An 18,255-nucleotide genomic window follows, 5' to 3' on the forward strand; every position below is an offset into this window, starting at 1 on the left:
AAAACATTTCACAACACATTCTATAAGAAGAGAAACTTGGTGTTTAGTTACTTTGATGAGGCTTGTCATACTTTCATGAAGGCTAGAAGCAATAAGAAGTGTAGAATATAAAAAGGGATGTGGAAGCAAGGTTTCAAGGGTTCTGTTACCTCGTGGTAGTGTGGCTTAGTATAAAAAGAATGGACTTAGTTAGGCAAACATAGGTTTAAATCCAGTGTCAAGTTTGGACAACTGGCTTAACCACTTTAAGGGTCATTTTCCTTATCTGTAAAATGGGCATATTAATAATAGCTACCTTCTTGTGAAGATTAAAGCATCTAGTATCATGCCTGGTAGGTTGTAGGTGCCCAGAAAGTATTAATTTCCTTTCTTTCATCTTCATTTAGGTTGCTAACCTCTTAAAGCAACATATCTTTTATACCCTGCATTGGTGATGTAGATATTCAGTAAATATCTGTTGAATTCAGTGTTATCTGCTTTACTCTTAGAGTTGTAAAGATTAGTCCATGGAGTGATTTATTTTGGATGCAATTCTGTTAGTTTAGAGTGTTATGAAATGAAGTGTTCTAAGTAATATCATTCTAAAATAACAAACCTTATCAGGTATTTTTCCCAAGACATACCTCTTTCTCTGATTTCCTGTCTGTCAACAACTCTCAGAACAAGAGACTTGCCAAACTTCTTATGATATCACAGACACTGCTTTTAACAGTGGCAGGAGTTGTGGCAAAATCAAAATTATCTCTTTGATTGACAATGTGAAGACATCTCTAAAAGAACAACTTGTGAAACAGAATTTAAAGCTGTCATTTGGCATTATGGTTTGACATTTGTTTGCAGTTACGTTTTTAACTACAATTAAGGGAATTAGATTTTTGCATGTATGTAAGAAATTAGATTCTCATTTTCTTTTTGGTCTAAGAATTTAAAAGTTAATGTTTTTTTTTAAAATAAATACTCTTAATTATGAGTAGATCCTAATTTGCCTATTGTGCCAACTCCAAAAATGTTATTTTTTAAAAAAATCTGATGAAATTACAGGGTAGAGAACCCTAGGCTGGTACAAGCTTGAACCAGCTTTACCTCTTGTGAATTATGTCACTTTAGATAGTCATTTACCCCTCAGGATCTTCTAAAAATTAGGAAATTGCATTAATATATTTCCAATGAGTGGCAAGAAAGAATGACCATATCCCTAGAGACTATCCCTAGTGCCTGACACATAGTTGGGTACACAATAAATATTTGCTGGATGGATGTATGGATGAGTAGGAATGAATTTAACCCCAGTTAAACCACTGACCACAGGATTTAAAACTCGGAAGCTCTCATTGTCTGGTAGCAAATCAGCTTCTGACTTGCCAAAAATCAATTCAAACTCCTGGATTCTAGTGATGATCTTCTCTATCAGATTCTTACTAAAATCCAAATATAGGACCTGAATCTGTGTTGTTTCTTATTATTCTAAAGCATGAATACCTCTAGAACTGGCTGTAAAGGGGAAATTGGATATCTGTATGATATTCAAAAACAGGTGCACATTTTCAGCTTTTTAAAATATGAATATGCCTCTAACAATATTTTATTTCTAGAAATCTTCTAAATTTCTCTCAGAGAGGCTCACTAGAGTCAAAGTTGATCCTTTATAGTTTCTTTCAAGGCAAGACTGCTTTTTCTTTATCAATGTCTTAAGATGGTTCTACAATCCTGAATAATGTGCAAGCGCTTTCTTGAGTTTACTATATGTGTGATTTTTATTTTTGGAATCAAGATTATCTTTTTCACACATATAATCATCTCTGTATACATTACCCAGTGCCCATTCCATGGTAATCAAGGACAGTGTGTTTGTAACATCATGTATAATCATTCTTTCTGCCTTGTCTCATTAAAGAATTGCACTGAAGAGTGGAGAACAGAGGCTCAGCAGGAATCAATGAGATATGAAAGTCCTAATTTCTGTAGCTTTAATGTCAAGCAAAATTATCATCACAAACACAAGTTCATAAATTTTATAACAGTTCACTCAAAACACCTTATATTCTGTGGAAATGTCATAAGGAACTTTATGACTCTTTGTCAATTCAGTGAATGATTATCACTTCATCAACATTGTTTGAACCTTGGCTTACTATATTTTGGCTTCTATAATCTGCTAGCCTTTCACGATTTTTATTCTAAAGGGATACATATAACAGCAGTGTTTTGTACTGGGTCCATCAGAGGAAAGTATATGGAATGGATTCTACTTTTGTTGATATCAAAGTTATAACTGTCTCCAGGGAGACTAAAATTTGAACATCTCAAATATTCAGTACCATCCATTTTATAGTAAAAGTAACTTCTAATGTACTCACAGACATCCATCTGAAAATGCTCATTGGAATTTTCTAATCAGTAAGACCTCTTTTCAAATAGGAAACCTGGCTTAAGAAATAAAGTGGATCAAATTGCCAGGACTCTGCTGCCTAGCCACTTCTAACAAGCACATAGCGAGCCACATCCATTCTATGGTACTGGTATTTTGAAAACCAAGTGAAGTGCTACTTTATTTGCCTTGACTGTTGCTCCTTATTTTATCAAGTTTACTACTATAAGATTCTACTCTTATACCTGAAAGTTGTGTAATAACATTTGAAGGTAAACCAGCATCGTTTTTTATCTCTGCTATAACAATTACCACAAACTTAGTGGCTTAAAACAACACAAATTTATACAGTTCTGGGAGTCAGAAGTCCAAATGAGTGTTAAGGGGCTAAAATCAAGATGTCAATAGGGCTGGCTCTTTCTGGAGCCTCCAGGGGAGAACCCATTCCTTGCTTCTTCCAGCTTTTAGAAGCTGCTGGCATTTCTTGGATCCTGGCCTCATAAATCTAATCTATGCTTCCATTGTCACATCACCACCTTCCCCCCCCCCACCCCCACATTAACCTTCTTGCCTCTCTCTCATAAAGACCTTGATAATTATACTTAAGGCACATCCAGATGAACCAGGATAATCTCCTTATCTCAAGATCCTTAATGTAATCACATCTGCAAAGTCCCTTTTGCCATATTTACAGACTTTGGGGATTAGGACATGGATATCTTTGAAGGCAATTATTTAGCCTACCACAACTATGACAAGTTAAAAATAGCTATTATCAACCCTAGAGCAACCATTAAATAAACTAAACAAAGAGTTATAGCTAATATGCCAACAAAGCAGATGAAAGTAAATCATAAGCCATATGCAAAATCCAAAAGAAGGCAGAGAAAGAAGGCCAAGGAAACAACAGATGGGGCAAATAGATAAGATGGTGGATTTAAGTCTAACTGTATCACAATTCAATTAAATGTAAATTGTCTATACATTCTAATTAAAAGATAGAGATTTTCAGATTGTATAAAAAAGTAAGATTCGGCCATATACTGCCTACAGGAAATGTATTTGAAAAGTAAAGATACAAAAGGCTAAAAGTAAAACAATGGAAAAAGATATACCATTGCTGACACTAATCAAAAGAAGCTAGAATGTGTTTATTAATATCAAGCTAGGTAGATTTTAGAACAAAGACTATTACCAGGAATAAATAAATTCATTTCATAATGATAAATAGACCAGTTCATCAGAAGGACATGACAATCCTAAATGTTTGTGCCTCTAATACAGAGCTTAAAAATACATGAAGCAAAAACTGATAGAACTACAAGGAGAAGTAGACAAATTCACAATTATTGTTAGAGATGTCAATAGCTCTCTCTTAACAATAGGTAAAACAAGTACACAGAAAAATTAGTAAGGCTATAGAAGACTTGAACTTTACAATCAATCAACTTAACCTAATTGACATTTATACAACATTCCACCCAACAGCAGCAGAATACACATTTTTTTCTCCAAGAGCATATAAAATATTCACCAAGATAGACCATAAATTTGGCTATAAAACAAAACCAAAGAAAATTTAAAAGGACTCAAATCATACAAAGTGTATTCTCTGGTCACAATGTAATTAACTTAGAAATAAATAACAGAAAAGTATCTGGAAAATCCCCCAAATATTTGTGAACTATAACACAATTCTAAATGAGATATGGGTCAAAGAAAATATCAAAGGGGAAATTACAAAGATTTTTTAACTAAATGGGAATGAAGACATCAAAATGTGTGGAATATCACTAAAGCAAAACTTAAGGGAGCAAATTTATGGCAATAAATGTCTATGTGAAAAAAGAAAAAAGGTCAGCTTCCACCTTAAGAAGTTAGAAAAAGAAGAGCAAACAGAACCCAAGATAAGCATAAGAAAGTAAATAATAAAGATCAGAGCAGAAATTAATGACATAGAAAACAGTAAAACAATATAGAATATCAATTAAACAATCAGTTTCTTTGAGGAGATCAATAACATTAATAAATCTCAAGTCAGACTCATCAGGAAAAGAGAGAGAAGACAAAAATTTACCAACATCAGAAATGAGAGTGGTGACATTACATTCTTCAGATACTAATACATTAATAGAGGAATACTATAAACAACTTTATGCCATTAATTTTTTTAATTCAAAAATACTTTATTGCTAAAAAATGCTACCCACCATCTGAGTCTTCAGTAAGTAACATCAAAGATCACTGATCACAGATCATCATTACAAAATAATAATCATGAAAATTTTGAAATATTGCAAGACTTACCAAAATGTCACAGAGACACAAAGTGAGCAAATGCTGTTGGAAAAATGGTGCCACAAAGCCATTTGCTTGACTATGCCATTAATTTTGACAACTCTGAAAAATGGATACTTTTTTTGGAATATAAACTACCCAGGTTCACTAAAATGAATAGATGACCTGAGTTTATAATTTAAATTTTTCCCACAAAGAAAACTTCAGGCCTAGAAGGTTTCACTGGTGAATTTTATCAAGAATTTAAGGAAGAAATAGTATTAATTCTTCTTAAACTCTTCCAGAAAATGAAAGAGGAAGGAGTAGTTCTTAACTTACTTCATGAGGCCAGTATTACCCTGATACCAAAATCTGACAAAAGCATTACAAGCAAATTAACAGACCAACATCCCTCATGAGCACAGATGCAAAACTTGTAAGCAAAATTTTAGCAAATTGAATCCAGCAACATAAAAAAGGAAAGAAACCATGAATGTGTGGAGTTTATCCCAAGAATGTAAGATCAGTTTAACATTCAAAAATCAATTATTGTTATTCAAAAAGTAAAAAAGAAAAACTCAATGATTATGTCAATAGAAACAAAACAGGCAGTTGGCAAAACAAAACGTTCATTCCTAATTTTTAAAAAAATCTCAGTAAAGTAGAAATAGAGGAAAACTTTTTCAAATTGATACTGGGCATCTAAGATAACTGACAGATAACATCATACTTAATAGTGAGAGACTACATACTCTCCTCCTAAGATCAAGATCAAGAAATAAACACCTGCTGTCATCAGTTCTGTTCAACATTGTGCTGAAAGTTTTAGTCAGTACAGTCAGGCAAGAAAAAGAAATAAAAGGCATCAGACTGGAAAGGAAGAAATAAAATTTTTTATTCACAGATGATATGCTCACTAACATAGAAAACCCCATGGAATCTACAAAAGGAGTTACTAGAACTAATAAGTGGGTTTCGCAAAAGGTTGCAGGAAAAAAAGTCAACATCCAAAACCCAAATTAATTTCTGTATATTTGCACAGAACAATCAAAATTAAAAAGCAGTATTTATCAAAATATTTCAAAACACATGAAATACTTAGGGATGAATCTGACAAATAATGTGCCAGACCTGTACATTGAAAACTACATAACATTGCTGAGATAAATTAAGAGGATCTAAATAAATGGAGAGATATACAATGTTCATGGAACAGAAGCCTCAATATTGTTAACAGTTATCTCCAAATTGATTTATAGATTCAATGCAATCCCAATCAAACCTCCAGCAAACATTTTTGTACAAATTAACAAGCTAATTTTAAAATTCATATGGAAATGCAAAGGACCTAGAATAATCAAAACAACTTTGAAAAAACTTTGAGGAGCCAAAAGATCAAAGTCACTACCTAACTTCAAGATTTATTGTGAAGCTACAAATAATCAAGACAGTGTGGTATTAATCTCAAGATAGACAAATAGATCAATGGAACAGAATAGAGAATCCAGAAATAGGCACACATGTATGGTTAATTGATTTTCTACATGGGTGCCAAAGCAGTTCATTGGAGAACACATAGTTTTTTTCACCATTGGCACTGGAACAATTGTATATCCATATGCAAAAAATGAACTTCCATTCACACTGTGAAATGTATATATAGAGATTAATTCAAAATAGATCCTAGATCTAAATATAAAACCTAAAATTATAAAACTTATAGGAGAAAACAGGAGACATATCTTTGTGACCTTGGATTAGGCAAAGATTTCTTAGATTCAACCCCAAAAGCCCAATCCATAAAAGAAAAAAACCCTGATAAATTGGACTTCATCAAAGTTAAAACTTCTGTTCTTTAAAAGACACTGTTTAGCGAATGAAGACAAGCCATCGTCATAGATTTGCACAATATATATGTCATAAAGGACTTGCCTTCAGAATATATAAAGAACTTTAGAAACTCAGATGACCATAAACAATCCAATAAAAAATGAGCAAAACATTTGAACAGACGCTTCACCAAAGATATACAGATGGCCAATAAGCACATAAAAAAGATGTTCAACATCATTAGTCATTGGGGAAATACAAATTAAAACCATAATGAGATACGACCACACACTTCTATTTTTTTTATTGATTTTTTTTTTTTTTGGCCACACCTCACAGCACGTGGGATCTTAGTTCCCCGACGAGGGATGGAACCCATGCCCCCTGCTGTGGAAGCATGTAATCTTAACCACTGCACTGCCTGGGAAGTCCCACAAGCACACACTTTTAGAATGGCTAAAATTAGAAAGCCTGAACATACCAATTGTTGGCAAGATGTGGAGAAACTGGAACTCTCATACTCTGCTGGTTGGGATGTAAAACAGTACAACTCTTTGGAAAACAGTATGGACATTTCTTAAAAAGTTTAACATACACTTACCTTGCTACTTAGCCATTTCACTCCTAGGTATTTACCCAAGAGAAATGAAGGGACATATCCATACAAATACTTGTACACAGATATTAATAGCTATATTTGTAATAGCCAAAACCTGTGAAACAACCTAAATGTCCATCAGCAGGTGAATGGATAAACAAATTGTGGTATATCCATGTGATGAAATACTACTCAGAAAAAAAAAAAATAATAAACTATTGATTCATGGTACAACATGGACAAATCTAAAAGGAATTATGCTAAATGAAAAATGCGAAACACACAAAACAGAATATACTGTATGATATATAGAGAATTTTTATAGAATTCTGAAAGTGCAAACTAATGTATAATGACAGAAAGCAAACTCTTGATTTCTGGGGGCAAGAGGGCAGGAGTGAGGGATTCAAAAAGGGCATAGGGAAACCTTGGGAGATGATGGATATATCATTATTTTGATTGCAGTGATGGTTTCACACACATATGTTTATACATATGTCAAAACTCATCCAAGTGTATACTTTAAACATGTAGTTTACTGTTTTCAATTATATCTCAATAAATCTGTTTTTTTTTTTTTTTTAAATACTCTTGGAACGATTTCTCCTCCAAATCTTCTATGGATAGGAAAGAAGTTGAGAAAGCTGTCTCTCAAAAGGGCAGAATTTCTAACACCCTCTTCTGATGTGGCAAGGCTGTATGATGGAAAAAAAAAAAATTACATCTCAGAGAGGAAAGCCAGGAGCTATGGAGAAAAATGGATTGAGAAATCACTCCCAAGTGAAAGAACCACAGTCTAAGCAAGGAATGTTCTCTACCTCCAGGGTAGAAATCCTCATAGTCGCTTCCGGTAGGATTTCAGAGTTGGGATGGACTCCACCTGATGCCAGGTGACTTACTGTGCACCTCCTGCTGAGAGGACTATACTATCCACACCTGCTTCACATCAGACTTGGCCATTTGATTTGTTCTTGCCATTGAAATGGGAGAGGAGTGACATGCACTGATTCTGAGCAGAAACTTTAACAGATCCTATGTTTTCGCAATTTTTCTTTTCTATCACAAAAGTAGTATTCCCAGGTAAGAATTGCTCCTTGGGCTACATCCTGGAACAAAACATGCAGAGCAAAGCAGCAGATGACATATATCATGAGCAGAAAATAAACTGACCTTGTTAGCCTCTGGGATTACAGACATGTTGAGTTTTGGATGACTCTGAAATATAAAAGTAGAGCAGTCAGGTGAGAGTTGGAAACATGAGTCAGATACTCAGAGAACAGATGTGAGCTGGAGATAAAATCTGGGAGTTGTCAGCAACTATTGCATTTTAACCATAGGCATGGATATGATCACTTAGAGAAAGAGTAGAGAGAGAGAAAAAAGAGGCCTCAGAACAAAGTGCTAAGGAACACCAAACATGTAATTGACAGCAGAGAAAGATGATTCTGCAAAGGAGACGGGAATGGCCAAATATTTGGAAGAAAGCCAGAATTGAGGGTTTTGTTTGTTTGTTTGTTTGTTTAATGTATTTATTTATTTATTTTTGGCTGCTTTGGGTCTTCGTTGCTCCGCGCAGGCTTTCTCTAGTTGCGGCGAGTGGGGGCTACTCTTCGCTGCAGTGCGCGGGCCTCTCATTGCGGTGACCTCTCATGCTGCTGAGCACGGGCTCTAGGCACGTGGGCTTCAGTAGTTGTGGCACGCGGGCTCAGCAGTTGTGGCTCACAGGCTTAGTTGCTCCGTGGCATGTGGGATCTTCCCGGGCCAGGGATCGAACCCGTATCCCCTGCATTGGCAGGCTGACTCCCAACCACTGCACCACCAGGAAAGCCCAGAATTGAGGTTTTAATGTAATCCCACTTTTACTGTCCTCATTCTTTGTTCCTTCTGCTTCACTTCCTTTCTCCAGCCTAGAGACTGCTTAGCAAGCATCAGAACCTGCTAGGTTCGCCTCACATTTTAAAAGATAAATCTTCCTTTTACAACATTGCTGGCTTTTGAGCACCATTTGGACAGGGACCGTGCCCTCATTCACCTCTGTCTCTCCAGGTACTGCCTTGTCCATAGTGTGCATAGTAGGCAGTAAACTCCACCCTGCTGTTCACTTGCCATTTCCCTCTCCTTGGTCTTTGCCTTTAATTCTCTTTTCTCCAGATGCCCGTTATACTCTATGCTCAGGCTTTAACATTAATTGTTTTTATAAATACTGAGTAGTTACATAAAAGGTTTAGATAGGTATAAAGTATGAAGAACTACAATACAATGAATGCTCAGTTTAGGAAAAAGAGCCTTACCATTAGCATTGAAGTCCCTTGGTGCTTCTCCTTATTCCACCACATGGCATCCTTGCTCAGAGGTAACCACCAACCTGCATTTTGTGGTTCTCAGCAAACTAGGAAGAGATGGGAACTTCCTCAAAGTGATAAAGAGCATCCACAAAGACCTACAGAAAATACCTGTTATTCCTTTGCTTCTCTCTGTAATTTTACCACATATGTTTGTATTCCTAAAAATAAATTAGATTTTGCATATATTTTTTCTACATAGAAATAAAATTATACTATATATATTACTCAGTGATTTATTCTTTGTGCTCAAGATTATGTCCCTGGGATTTTTGTCCATGATGTTACATGTAGCTGAAAATCATTCATTTCTTCATCTGTATTATACTCTGAAGTATACCACAATTTATTTATCTTTTCTGCTTAGCTATATTTCATAAATTTTGATGTGTAGAAATTTCATTATTGTTCAAGTCTAAGTATTTTGAAGTATCAGTTATGATTTTTCATTTGACCCAAGAGTTATTAAGAAACACATTTCTTAAAAGTTCCAAATACATGGAGATAATTATCTTTTGTTACTGACGTTTCTTTGTTTTCGTAGAATATGGATTATAACAGTGCTGTTCAGTAGAAGTATAATGTGAGCCACATATGTCACTTTAAAAATTTTAATTGCCATATTAGAAGAGTAAAAATAAACAGGTAAAAGTTATCTTAATTAATATATTTTACTTAACCCAATATGTAGGGTTAGGGTTAGGGTCAGGGCTTGCTTTTATCAAGCCTGTTTCTCTTAACTCATGAGTTTAGTTTATTTGCCATTATTATGATTGTTATCTTAAGTTTTCTATCAATAGTTCTCTCTCTTTTTCTACACTCTTTTCTCCTTTTGGGCCTTGGGCGGGGGCAACATTGTTGGAGTTTCTTTTATTTTCTTAGTGCATCTTCTTCTAATGGCATATTCTATTCTTTTATTGGTTACTTCTGAGATTTTACCATGCATGCTTAATGAAGTCTAAAATTAATATCTCAAACTTCTCTTGAATAATGCAAACTTCTCTTGAATATCTCAAACTTCTCTTGAATAACACTGGAGCCCTGATAGTTGCCATCCTATATTCTACATTTTTGTCTAGTGTTCTAGTTCTATCCTTTTGTTAGCCCCACTGATCACACACAGTCAAAACTAATATTTTATACAGATGATATTTATTTACAAGTACTTACATACAGGGCTGGCTACATAATTTTCAGGCCCAGTGTAAAATGAAAACGTGGAGCCCCTTCAAAAAAAGAAAGAAGCTTTTTCCTTTCCTTCACCGTCTTTCTCTCAACTTGTCAGGGTCTGTTTTTGTTTGTTTGCTATTGAATCTTGTGCTCCCTTGGGCATGGAGAAATCGTAGCGTGGATGCACGCTCTCACGGGCACCCAAGGCCCTGCCCCAGACTCAGCCAAAAGGACACACATGGCAGACCCAACATTCCCCATGCCTGTGCCCACTGAAGCAGAGGATGACAGCAGATGCTAGGCAAGGGTCAGGGAGCAAAAGGTTGAGAACCATCCTGGGGAGACAGGGAGGTGGCGAAAGGTAGGACTCTGTGTGAGCCGAGGTTCCAAGGCCCCAGCATGTGCGTGACTGTCCCATTAGACCTCACTTACAAAACACAGACTCAAAGATAAAGTTATTAAGAATTTATCAGTGGTGACCACAGAGCATTAAATCTGAAACCCAGGTTCCCCTTCAGAACATGGGCCCTGTACAGCTGTCTTGGTCACACGCCCAAGAAGCCCTCCCTGCCTGTGTGTTTGCCAGTTCCTTTGCTCACCATTTTTTCTTGATCGTCTGACCTTCCTTCTGAGATCATAATCCTTCCTGCAAAGCACATTTTTTAGAAGTCGTTTAGCTGGCAGTAAACACTCAGATTTTATTTTTCTGAGCATATTTTATTTCGGCCTCCTTCTGAAAGACAGTTTTGCTGGGTACCCAACTTCAGATTGATGGTTATTTTCTCATGGGATTTTTAATATATTATTTTGCTGTTTTTGGCCTTCCTTCTTTCTATTGGAGAATAAGCTTTCAATATGTTTGAGTTCCTTTGAAGACAGTATGTTTTATTTCCTCTCCAGCGTCTTTTAAAATCTCTTTTAACTCCAATATTCTTCATTTTCACTACCAGGTGCCAGATATGAGATTTATTTTTATTTATCTTGCTTGGAATCCTTTGGGCTTCCTAGATTTATGGGTTGGTATTTTTCATCAATCTGTAATGTCCTTCCTCTCCCTTTCTCTCTCATTTGCTTCTGAAATGGTAAATAGAGAAATATTAGATCTTTTCACTCTGTCCTCCATATATAAACCTCTTTTTTTTTTTTTAAATCACAGCCTTATAAATATCTTTGTGGTTTTTTTTTTTTTAAACTTTGGGTTTGTTTATTTATTTATTTATTTATTTATTTATTTATTTATTTATTTATTTATGGCTGTGTTGGGTCTTCGTTTCTGTGCGAGGGCTTTCTCTAGTTGTGGCAGGTGGGGGCCACTCTTCATCGTGGTGCACGGGCCTCTCATTATCGCGCCCTCTGTTGTTACCGAGCACAGGCTCCAGACGCACAGGCTCAGTAATTGTAGCTCACGGGCCTAGTTGCTCTGCGGCATGTGGGATCTTCCCAGACCAGGGCTCGAACCCGTGTCCCCTGCATTGGCAGGCAGATTCTCAACCACTGTGCCACCAGGGAAGCCCCCAGCCTCTTTTATATTTTACATATTTTTGACATCATGTACTGCACCCTGTATAATTTCTTTGAATCTCCCTTTCAGTTTATTATTTCATTTTTAGCTGTGAATAATCTGCTATCGGACCATCTACTGAGTTTTTCATCCCAGTTATTATATGCTTCATTTCTACAAGTTTGATTGGTTCGTTTCAGATTTCATTAGTCATTTAAATTAATCTTTTATTTCTTCCAACATATTGTACATCCTTATTTATATTCAATATCTGAAAATACTTTAGAATTTGTGGCTTTGATTATGCTATCATTTGTGTCTGCTCATTCTTCCTCTTACTAGCTTTAAAAAAAAATAATTTTGGGATTCTTAAAATTATGGTCTCATAGGTCTTGAATTTTTATCTGTAGGAATTCTCTGAGTTTCAAGTTGAAGATAGGTTTCTCCCAAACATATTGGTGTTCTTCCTACTAGGCAGCTGGAGGCAAGGTTATCCTAACACCGTTGTAAGATATCTCCTCAATATGAAGCTTTTTGGACCACTCAGGTAGTGTGAATTCAGGATACAAACCTGCACTGGGATTGGCATGTGTTTATAAATTCTTGTGGGAGATTTGTATTTTCCCCTCTACCTAGCACCAAACTTCAAAGCCGGAAATTTCTTTTTCGTTCCTTGAGAGGGGATGTTATTTGTATTTTACACATACTGGGTGAGAATTTCATATTCTGACATACAGTATGACAAAAATGCATACTGCATGTGTCACTCTTTGAGATGCAGTTTCATGCAAGTGAGTTTCCTCTCAAGCTCTTCCTTTCTCTCCTGACTCCAGTGCCCTTCATGGCTGTGAAATTTAATGCTCAAGTACATCATTTGGAACAGATTTGGAAAGTACCTTCAAGGTGAGAGTTGGCTTCAATGCTCTACTTATTGTTGGGGTTCTTCCTTTTACTCCATTTTTTTAAACCATTAGTTTGGAATAATTTTGTATTTAAAGAAAAGTTACAGAGACAGTACAGAGAATTTGTTTCCCTCTGGTCCATTTTTCATAACCATGGAACATATGTAAAAACTAAGAAATTAATATGGATATAATACAATTAACTAACCTATAGACTTTATTCAAATTTCACTAGTTTTCCACTGATAACCTTTTTCTGTCCTTTCTCTTGATTTGTGTTTCCTGCATCTTCCTAACTTTTTGTCCAGATCACTGATGAATTTTAAGATTTTTTTTATAAGTGAAAAAAAAACTTATTTTCAGTAGGAAAGTTGTCAAAGTACCTAGTCTGACACAGTTCTGAAAAAAAAGTCTGGGGAGTTTTGTTCTTTTCAATCATTTTCCCTCAAATAATATTCATAATCCTGGCTACCAAGTTGATGTGTCTTTATGTTCGTGACCTTAAAATTTTCTAGCCTAGAAATGTAGGCACTATTTTTATTAAAAAATGTTTAATAATACTGTAAGAGTGAGATGAGAATAGAGATCAAGACAGATTGACAGTCTATTACAATACTCTTGGTGGGAAATAAAGTCAAGAACCTTAACTGTTAGTAGTCATAAAGGAAGGGAGGAAATAGTTCGAGGTGCACCAAGGAGAAGAATACATAGAACTTGTTACTGAATGGATGTGGTAGAACAAGAAGAAGGAAAAGTCAGAGATGACTCAGGGATTTCAAGCTACAGATTGTGACTGTTGAAGGTTTCAGAAGTCAAAAGGAAAGGCAAGACCGTTGGAGATGAAGATGAATTTGTTTTTGATGTGTGGAATCTTTGGTGTTGATGGCTCATCAGGGTGGAGATGTCTAACAGGCAGTTATAAATCAAAGTCACAAGTTTGAGAAAAGGGGTCAGAACTAAAGGGAAGAGGGTGATGATGGAAAACAAAGGGATTAGAAAGAGGAATAAGCAATGGAAAAGAATCACCTACCCAGAAAATAAGAAGGGTTATGATGATTATAGAAGGGGGTGGAGGGACTCCCTGATCAACAGGCATACTTTTGCCACCACCTGTGATATTTAAAGTCTTAACTTCAGGGCCTCTGGAGAAATGTTCTCATGAATCTCCCACACTTACTTCCACCCAGAGGGTCACAAACTTAGCTTTAAGACCCAATTACATGGGGACTTCTCTGGTGGCGCAGTGGTTAAGAATCCACCTGCCAATGCAGGGGACATGGGAAGATGCCACATGCTGCGGAGCAACTAATCTCGTGTGCCACAACTACTGAGCCTGCGTGCCACAACTACTGAAGCCCGCACACCTAGAGCGGTTGCTCCGCAACCGCAATGAGAAGCCCGCGCACCACAACGAAGAGTAGCCCCCACTAGCCACAACTAGAGAAAGCTCACGTGCAGCAGTGAAGACCCAACACAGCCAAAGATAAATAAATAAATAAATAAATTTATTAAAAAAAGATCCAATTACGTGGATTAAAATATTAAAATGTTCTTTGTGTTTTCTCTCCTATTTTCTAGTATGTTTTGTACTATACCACATCTTAGATATTACCCTCTACTTAATTCAGTCTGTTCCTATTAGCACTTGAGATAAATAAAAGAAAAATAAGTCTAGCAAGAACCACAAACGTGCTGATTTTGTGTCATATCCCAGCACATTTTCCTCTTTTAAAGAAACAAAATATTACCTAGTGTTAGAATTTAGTCATAAACTTTAGAACCACAATGTATAGTATTTTATTATATTTGTGACTACACATATGTTGTTACTATTTCATGCAAAAATAATAATATTACTTATTAAGCAAAAATTTAGCCTGAGAAAATACTTACCTTGTTGCCAGTGTTTTTAAATTGCTGTTAACAACAGTTAAAATAGTATGTAGTAGCAGTACACACACACACACACATATGTATCTACATATTTCTAAAGAGAAGAATAAACAGACTGAATTGTGAAATAATCCCTGAGGCACGAACTGTAATTTAAGAAGGGTGTTAATGGTGTGTCTTGACTCATTTGTTGTGTTTATGGTTTTCAGGGAATCGATGCTGATTTCACATCAGAAAAGCATCGAGCAGTTGCAGGAAACCCTTAGACAGAAGCTGCTGGACGGTGATAACTGGAGGGAGAAGGTAACAATAATGTGGCTTTCAGCAGCATGTGTCTTATTTGTTTTTCAAAAATTCTGTCCATTTGCCAGACTACTTCAGATAGGTTTCTTTGCTTCTGTGCACACCTTTGATTCTTTCTGGAATTTCCTAGACCAAACGTGCTTACAATATATGTTTTTTACAAAATATTAGACAAGTAGGAAGTTAAAACATAAGAAGAGAATTTGAAATCTTATAAGATTAAGATAGCTGTTAGTTCTTATGTAAAAGCATAATTTTTACTTTTAAATATTTACCCTTTTCCCCATAAAATGACGGAATCTGCATTTGACTACATCCTTAAAAGCAGGGAATATTAATTCATTCTTATGATTTCTCTGCTTTTAAGAAGATAATACAAGAGAATGAACAATGACTTAAAATTATTCAGTTATAAACTTTTGGCAAATAAAATGAATAAGTATTTAGTTCACTATTTACAAAGAAGATGTTTGCTTTTAGAGTATGAAAAAATTGCATTGACTTTTGTCTTTGGACTTTTCTATATTTTTCAAACTTTCAACAATGAGTGTGTATTGCTTTCATAATTTTAGAGAATACAAATCATACTTTTAAAATTGTTGGCCCCTGCCTTCTCAGGCCTTGCACAGCTCTAGTCATTGAGGCTATAGACATCATCTCCCTGTCATAAACTTCTCATACTTTTTGATTGATCCCTTGGCTTTATCATGCATACTGTACTGAAACCTTCCAAGCTGTTTCTTTTCCCCCACCAGTACCTAATCCTAGCTCTAGCCTTCTGTCTTGGTTTTCTGATTATGTCTTACATGTGCATCTAGAACTAGAGCTGGCTACTGAAATTCAGATTGTTTGACTGAAGTCCCAACAACCTATTTGGTTATCATCAGATGCTTCTCCTTGGTGACTAGACCTTATAACTTGTAACCTCAAGCAACAGTTGGTGGCCACCTTCAAACTAATCTCTCCACCTGGAATTCCCCACTCTGCCATCCACAGATGAAATCCTTTAGGTATTGTTGCTGGCTCAGGTTAATTAAATTTGTCACTTTCATTTCCAGTCTTCACACAGTTGGCCACACTCAACCAGTCTGGCCCTCTATAAATCAATCCCCCTTCCCTTATCCTTTGGGGACAGCACATTCAGGCTATAACAAAAATGATCTCTATAGCAACAGTTCCATATGGGCAACAATTAAAATTTGAGAATATGGACTAAAGTTGCTCTAAGTGTCTCATTCTTTTGTTTTATTTTATAGCATAGGCTTCTTTTTATTATAGATCTTTATTGCAGTATAATTGCTTCACAATACTGTGTTAGTCTCTGTCGTACAACAAAGTGAATCAGCCACATGCACACATACATCCCCACACCCCCTCCCCCTTAAGCCTCCCTCCCCCCCATCCCACCTCTCTAGGTCATCACAAAGCACCAAGCTGATCTCCCTGTGCTATGCTGCTGCTTCCCACTAGCTAATTATTTTACATTCGGTAGTGTATATATGTCGATGCTACTCTCACTACACCCCAGCTTCCCCCTCCCTCCCCCCCATATCCTCAAGTCCACTCTCTATGTCTGCGTCTTTATTCCTGCCCTGCCACTAGGTTCATAAGTATCTTTTTTTTTTTTTTTTAGATTCCATATATATGCGTTAGCATACGGTATCTGTTTTACTCTTTCTGACTTGGTTCCATGTTCTGGCTATTGTAAATAGTACTGCAATGAACATTGTGGTACATGTCTCTTCTTGAATTATGGTTTTCTCAGGGTATATGCCCAGCAGTGGGATTGCTGGGTCATATGGTAATTCTATTTTTAGTTTTTTAAGGAACCTCCATACTGTTCTCCATAGTGGTTGTATCAATTTACATTCCCACCAACAGTGCAGGAGGGTTCCTTTTTCACCACACCCTTTTTCTAGATTTTTTGATAATGGCCGTTCTGACCAGTGTGAGGTGATACCTCATTGCAGTTTTGATTTGCATTTCTCTAATAATTAGTGATGTTGAGCATCTTTTCATGTGCCTCTTGGCCATCTGTATGTCTTCTTTGGTGAAATGTCTATTTAGGTCTTCCGCCCGTTTTTGGATCGGGTTGTTTGTTTTTTTGATATTGAGCTCCATGAGCTGTTCGTATATTTTGGAGATTAATCCTTTGTCTGTTGTTTCACTTGCAAATATTTTCTCCCATTCTGAGGGTTCTCTTTTCATCTTGTTTATGGTTTCCTTTGCTGTGCAAAAGCTTTTAAGTTTAATTAGTTCCCATTTGTTTATGTTTGTTTTTATTCCCATTACTCTAGGAGGTGGGTCAAAAAAGATCTTGCTGTGGTTTATGTCAAAGAGTGTTTTTCCTATGTTTTCCTCTAAGAGTTTTATAGTGTATCGTCTTACATTTAAGTCTTTAATCCATTTCGGGTTTAGTTTTGTATATGGTGTTAGGTGGTGTTCTAATTTCATTCTTTTACATGTAGCTGTCCAGCTTTCCCAGCACCACATATTGAAGAGGCTGTCTTTTCTCCATTGTATGTTCTTGCCTCCTTTGTCATAAATTAGGTGACCATATGTGTGTGTGTTTATCTCAGGGCATTCTATCTTGTACCATTGATCTATATTTCAGTTTTTGTGCCAGTACCATACTGTCTTGATTACTGTAGCTTTGTAGTATAGCTTGAAGTCAGGAAGCCTGATTCCTCCAGCTCCGTTTTTCTTTCTCAAGATTGCTTTGGCTATTCGGAGTCTTTTATGTTTCCACACGAATAATAAACATTTTGTTCTAATTCTGTGAAGAATGCCACATTGGTAGTTTGATAGGGATTGCATTGAATCTGTAGATTGCTTTGGGTAGTATAGTCATTTCACAATATTGATTCTTCCAATCTAAGAACATGGTATATCTCTCCATCTGTTTATGTCATCTTTGATTTCTTTCATCAATGTTTTATAGTTTTCTGAGTACAAGTCTTTTGCCTCCTGAGGTAGGTTTATTCCTAGGTATTTTATTCTTTTTGTTGCAATGGTAAATGGGATTGTTTCCTTAATTTCTCTTTCTGCTTTTTCCTTGTTAGTGTATAGGA

At 36.0% G+C, this 18,255-nt stretch overlaps 1 protein-coding gene across 1 annotated transcript in view; it reads left to right on the forward strand.

The window, feature by feature from the left end:
• Positions 1-18,255, forward strand: part of LEKR1 (leucine, glutamate and lysine rich 1) — a 331,218-nt gene that overhangs the window by 213,512 nt on the left and 99,451 nt on the right. The window contains exon 12 of the mRNA XM_082459714.1: positions 15,091-15,184. Within this exon, the coding sequence (XP_082315840.1) occupies positions 15,091-15,184 (94 nt within the window). The remainder of the gene's footprint in view (positions 1-15,090; positions 15,185-18,255) is intronic.

Source organism: Balaenoptera physalus (genome assembly GCF_965194825.1).
Source record: "Balaenoptera physalus genome assembly, chromosome: 4".
Lineage (NCBI taxonomy): Eukaryota > Metazoa > Chordata > Mammalia > Artiodactyla > Balaenopteridae > Balaenoptera > Balaenoptera physalus.